The 6,493-nt window shown below is 40.9% G+C and overlaps 1 protein-coding gene across 2 annotated transcripts in view; it reads left to right on the top strand.

Annotated features, from left to right (window-relative positions):
• The window catches only part of Psma6 (proteasome subunit alpha 6), a 34,133-nt gene that overhangs the window by 19,102 nt on the left and 8,538 nt on the right, over positions 1–6,493 (top strand). For both annotated transcript variants that reach the window (XM_021178721.1, XM_021178720.2), the window contains exons 2-3: positions 4,025–4,119; positions 4,543–4,624. In XM_021178721.1, coding sequence (XP_021034380.1) covers positions 4,025–4,119; positions 4,543–4,624 — 177 coding nt within the window. The remainder of the gene's footprint in view (positions 1–4,024; positions 4,120–4,542; positions 4,625–6,493) is intronic.

Consider the following 6,493-nt stretch of genomic DNA (forward strand, 5'->3'; position numbering starts at 1 on the left):
CAGCCTGGACTACAGAGTTCCAAGACAGCCAAGGCTAGACAGAACCAGTCTCAAAATACCAACCAAACAAGAAGATTTGTTTTTATTATATATATATATATATATATATGAGTATTTACATGACTGTGTTCATGTGTACCGTGTGCTTCTGGGTGCCTGTAGATGTCAGAAAAGTGCAGGAATCCCTTGGGACTGGAGCGCAGGTGTTGTGAGAAGCCATGTAGGTGCTGGGAGTCAAGCCCAGATCCTCCCAAAGAGCAGCAAGTGCTCAAAACCACTGCGCCATCTTTCTGTCCCAGCAGTTCCCATCATAACAGCTTGTTTTTATATTGAACATAAAAACTACTGTTTGGCTGTTTTTGGTTTTGTGTGATGTGTGTACAGATGGTAGATTGTATGTGGTGGATTCACACTCCAACGGTAGAAGACATCAGATATCTTTCTCTTTCAATTTCTACCCTATTCCTTTGAGACAGGAGCTCTCACTGAACCTACAAGTAGGTTGGCTATCAGCAATCTCCAGTGATCTTTCCGTAATCCGCCACTTACACATACATGCTCAGGGATCACAAGGATGTGGCCATGCCTGGTTTCCTATGTGAGTGCTGTGTTATTTGAGTTCAGGTTCTCATACTTCGACAGCAAACAATCTTTCCTGCTGAACCATCTTCCTAGCCCAGGTTTTGTTTTCCAATTTGGAGAGGGATTGTGTGGAGGTCAGAGAAAAATCGCAGGAGTTACTTCTCTCCTACCGTGTGGGATTTGGGGATCAAACTCACTGTCATCAGGCTTGATCCCAAGTTTATCTGCTGAGCCACCGTGAGGGGCTTAGTGATTGTTTGTTTTGAGACAGTTTTGTTGTATCTGAAACTAACTGGCTTTGAACTCAGTCCTCTTGCCTTAGCCTCCCAGGGCTGAGGTTATAGGCATGTCACTACACGTGGCCATTTTTTAATATATAGAAAGTGACAGTTTTAAGGGCCGGGTATCAAAAAACAAAGTAAGTAGGGTCAGGTGTATTGATCTCCATGATTTCAAGACTAGCTAGTGCTACATGGACTCTGCCTCCAAAACAAAAGACCTATGTAAAAAAACCACACATGGTAGGTGGTGTGTGTTTATAATCTTTGTAGTCCCAGTTCTGGGGTGGCAGATCTCTAGGACTTGCAGGCTAGCCAGCCTAGAATACCTTGAAGCTCTAGGTCAATGAGAGATCTCTATTTCAAACAACAAGATAGACAGCCCTGAGGAGTGAATGGCACTTAAGATTGTTCTCTGGCTGGGTATACACACATGTACACACACACAAAATTCACTTGGATCTTTTCTCTTTTTCTTTTCTTTTTTGAAGAATGTTATTATTTTAATTACGTGTATGTGTCTGAGTATGTACATATGAGTGTAGGTGCCCACGGGGTACAGAAGAGGGCAATAGAGCTAGGGCTGGAGTTGAGGGAAGCTGTAAGCATCTTGATATGTGTGCTGGAACTGAACTTGGGTCCTCTGGAAGAGCAGTAAGCTCTCTTAACTGCTGAGCCATCTCTCTAAGCACCTATTTATTTATTTACTCACTTCCAGTCTGCACTAAAGTTCACTTGATAAAATTTTCTGGATCATTGTTTTATTGTTTGAAACAGTCTTGTTATTTATTGTAGACCAGGATATCCTTGAACACCTGGGCCTTCTACCTCAACCTTAGTACTAGAATTACAGGCCAAGGCTATTGGTGAATTTTTGTAGTTTAGATGCTGTGGTTTTCAGTTCTATAATTTCCATTATTATTATTATTATTACTACTATTACTTTGTGAATATTTGTGCTACAATGCACCAGGTGGTATTGAGAGGACAGCTCTGTGGAGTTGGTTCTTTCCTTCTGCATTCTGATATCAGTTCTGGGGATTGAACTCAAGTCAGTAGGTGCCCTAGCTAGGTTTCCATTGCTATGGCAAACCACTATGACCAGAAACAACTTGGGGAGGGAAAAGTCTATATGGTTTTCATTTCATGATCACAGTGCATCACTGTGAGAAGTCAGTGTAGGATCTCAAACAAGGAACCTGGACTCAGGGACTGAAACAGAAGCCATGGAGGAACATTGAATGCATGTGTTTCTTATCCTGGTCTTATCTTGGCTAGTCCTTAGAACCAGTGTCCAGAGTATCACTTAAAGTTAAGTTTTGAGATTGTCTACTATGTAGAAAAATTTAGGTCATAACTGGAATTATAAATAATTCTAAGAAAAAATTTCTGAGCTGGCTGATGGTGGCATATACCTTAATCCCAGCACTTTGGAGGCAGAGGAAAGCAGATATCTGTGAGTTCAAGGCCAGCCTGGTCTGTAGAACTAGTGCCAGGACAGCCAGAGCTACACAGAGAAACCCTGTTTCAAAAAAGGAAAACAAAAATTATCTTCTGTATTTTCTGTATTAACACAGAAAATGATAGCCATATTTCTGATCTCATCTCATCAGAGATGGTCCTTATTAAGTAAACTGTGGGGTACCTGAGTAGTTTGTATTTGCTCCCATCTTGACACCAGGCTTTCAAACCAGAGAGTTTGGCATTGACAGTAGTTACAAGTACACATTCTGAAGTTTGCAGTAAACTGAAAAGCCCTACGTTAATTGTAAGTTACAAAAATTGCAACATTTTCTTTCCATTCTTGAGATAAGATCTCATCATGTAGCCCTGGCTGGCCTGGACCATGCTGGGATTAAACGTCAACTGGTAGACAATATTAATATGAAATCTAATACCAAATATTAAAACTGCATGTAGTAAGTTATTCACCAAAAATCAGCAGAAGTACTAAATCTTTAGAGCACCAGTTTTGACCTAGGGAAAGCAGGCGTGATGATACTGTGCCCATAAAACAGCTTTGAAAATGATAAGACATATTAAGATCTGCTGTGATAAACTTAGAGTAGAATTCATTTCAAAATTTGGCACTTGAACCTAATGAAAATTCAGTAAAATAAAACTGGAAGAAATGAAGCTGGTTTGACTGGTTGATTAACATTTTTATTATTTTGACTTGACTTCTCTTGGTTGGCATTCTACATTCCTATAGCTTAACCTGATTCTTTTAATGATGGTTTATTAGTTTCCATGTAAGATCTACGATAAAAATACAGAAGTGGATGTTCACAGTCATCTATTGGATGGAACACAGGGCCCCCAATGGAGGAGCTAGAGAAAGTACCCAAGAGCTGAAGGGGTCTGCAACCCTATAGGTGGAACAACAATATGAACTAACCAGTACTCCCCGGAGCTCGTGTCTCTAGCTGCATATGTATCAGAAGATGGCCTAGTCAGCCATCAGTGAAAAGAGAGGCCCATTGGTCTTGCAAACTTTATATGCCTCAGTACAGGGGAACGCCAGGGCCAAGAAGTGGGAGTGGGTGGGGGAGGGTATGGGGGACTTTTGGGATAGTATTGGAAATGTAAATGAAGAAAATACCTAATAAATTAAAAAAATTTATTTAAGGAAAAAAAAATTATCCCACCTTAGCCAGACATGCTTTTTAATCCCAGCACTCAGGAGGTCCAGGCCAGCCAGAGCTACATAATGAGATCCTGTCTCAAAAATGGAAAGAAAATGTTCCTACTTTTTTTAAAGACAGGGTCTCTTGTATCTCAGGCTGGCCTCAAACTCTCTGTACAAAGATGACCTTGAATTCTGACTCTTCTATCTCTGCCCACCAAATGCTAGCATTGTAGTCTCCAAGCTCAGATTGATCCAGTATTTTGTGCATACTAAACCAACACTTTTTTTTTTTGGTGTTTCGAGACAGGGTTTCTCTGTATTTCCCTGGCTGTCCTGGAACTCCCTTTGTAGACTAGGCTGGCCTCGAACTCAGAAATCCCCCTGCCTCTGCCTCCCAAGTGCTGGGATTAAAGGTATGCGCCACCACTCCTGGCTTAAACCAACACTCTTATCAACTGAGCAACATCCCCAGGTCCTAGTCCACCTTTTAAAAAACAAACAAACAAACAAAAACAAACCTGTTTTGTTTTTCCAGAATATGCTTTTAAGGCTATTAACCAGGGTGGACTTACATCTGTTGCTGTCAGAGGAAAGGACTGCGCAGTTATTGTCACACAGAAGAAAGTACCTGTAAGTAATACTGCCCAGCCAGTCAATGGCTGCAAAATCAAATGTAGGAATGTGATTTTTGAACAGGGTTATATTACCAACTTACATTAACATTTGTCTTGGTCTGACTCTGCCTTTTTACTAATCACTCAAGGAACCCTGAGCAGCTGGAGCCTTTTAGGCTGAGTTAGTCACAATAAGTGGGATGAGATTTCTAAGTCCTTTGTTTTCTGAGACCTTTAATCCACAGAAAACATCTAGAAAAAACATCTCCCTCTACCCCTTTTGAAAGATTGGTTTTAACTGTAAAATGAACAGAACACACATAACTCCTAACTCCTATTTTACAGTTTATTGCTCCAGTTCCACACTGGTGGTTTTTTATAAGTGTGCAGAGGCTGTGGACTTTAAAATGACATGGCAGTGGTTTATCTTGTTCTTTAGGACAAACTACTGGATTCCAGCACAGTGACTCACTTGTTCAAGATAACGGAAAGCATTGGCTGTGTGATGACAGGAATGACAGGTAACCGCAAGCAGCGCCGTCCTGGAGTGCAGCCTGGCAGTCCTTCCTGCCAGATCACTTTGTATTTGTGTTGTGTATTTGTTTTTGCATGTATTGATGGTGTATATGGGAGGGGTGCACTTTGTCAGGGCATGTGTGGGTCAGCAACCTGTGGAAGTTGGCTTTCTCCACCATGTGAGTTCTAAGAATGGGACTCAGGTTGTCAGGCTTAGCAGACACCCTTACTTGCCAGCCCTGTCTTTTCTGCTTTAAGGATCCCTTAGTGCCTGCTTTTGGGGTGTTTCTAGTAGATTCACTATTTTCCTATCGTCCAAGGGCAGTATTAGTTTGTGTTTGTACAAGTATGCTCACTGTGCTTGTGGAGGCCAGAGGTTGACTTCTGATGTCTTCTGCTATCACCTTCCTCCTTATTTTTTGAGATAACTTCTCTCCCCTATGTGTATCTCTATTGCAACTAGACTGTCTGAATAGCAAGCCTCCAAGGTCATCTTCTGTTTCCAAGGTATACACACACACACACACACACACACACATTCATCCCAGGGTTACAGGTCGCAGGTTACAGGTGTATGCCTGGCTTTTACATGGCTACTAGGGATCCGAACTTAGGTTCTTATGTTTGCACAGGCCTTTACCTGCTGAGCTCTGTGTCCACCCCCTAATAAGATATTTAAGGTGGTCATGAATTTGGTTGGTTGGTCACTTAGTGGTTTAGTTGCCTGATTATAGTTATTAGTTGACTTACTGGCTTTTTGGTTTGGGGGTTTGCTTGTTTGAGGTAGGGTCTAGAACTCCACTGTGTAGACTAGGCTGGTTTCCTAGAGATCTGTCTGGCTCTATCTCCGGAATGCTGGGATTAAAGATGTTTGCAACCATGCCTGGCTGATTGGTTGTGTGTTTTAGACAACATCTTGCAGTATATATAGTTCTGTCTGGCTTCAGATTCAATAATTATCCTGCCTCAGCCTACTGAGTGCTGGGATTACAGAAGTGGACTAACCATTTCTGACTTGTGAACTACTTTGAAATCATAAGTATGATATAGTTGTAGGTCTTTATGTTGCTAGTAGGGAATCTGGACCCCTTATAGGTATGGTTTTTATTTCAGATGTGGTTAGTTAGAAGTGAGTGAGAGTTTCTACAGAATTTATTTTGGCTTTCAATTTTCTAAATTCCAAGGAAAATTCATGTCTAAAACATAAAGATGAAGAGATTATTCTCTCTCCTTAAAATGTATTATTTAGGAGGCTAAAGAGATGGTTCAGGAATTAATATCCCTTGCTGCTGCCAGAGGACCCAAGTTCAATGCCAGCACCCACATAGCAGCTCATAATCTCCTTGTCTATGATCTCCATTGGCTTCAGGGGCACTGGGCATACATATGATACACATAAAATTAAAGTAAAATTTTAAAAATAGTATTTCTCATAAAACTTTTTTTTAAGTATATTCTTTGAGTTATTAGACTTTTTTCCCCCTCTGTGTAGCCTTGGCTGCCTGGAACTCTCTTGGTAGACCAGGTTGACATTGAACTCAGAGATCCAACTGCCTCTACCTCCAAAGTGTTGGGATTAAAGGCATGTGCCACTAGCTCTTGGCCATTACTAAACTAAACTTTTGTATTATTATATTTACTTGTGCACATAATGTGACATGAAGCGTGTGTAGACATCAGAGGACAACTTATGGGGAGTAGTTTCTCTCCTTCCATACTGGGTCCTGGGGATCAATCTCAAAGCCATCAGGTTTGGTGGCAAGCCCCTTTATCTGCTGAGCCATCCTGCCAGCCCCAGTTACTTGATTCTTGTAGAAACTGTTTTTTTTTTTTTTTTTTTTTTTTTTTTTTTTTTTTTTTTTTTTTTTTTTTTT

The sequence above is a fragment of the Mus caroli genome, chromosome 12 (genome assembly GCF_900094665.2).
Source record: "Mus caroli chromosome 12, CAROLI_EIJ_v1.1, whole genome shotgun sequence".
In the NCBI taxonomy this organism is placed as follows: domain Eukaryota; kingdom Metazoa; phylum Chordata; class Mammalia; order Rodentia; family Muridae; genus Mus; species Mus caroli.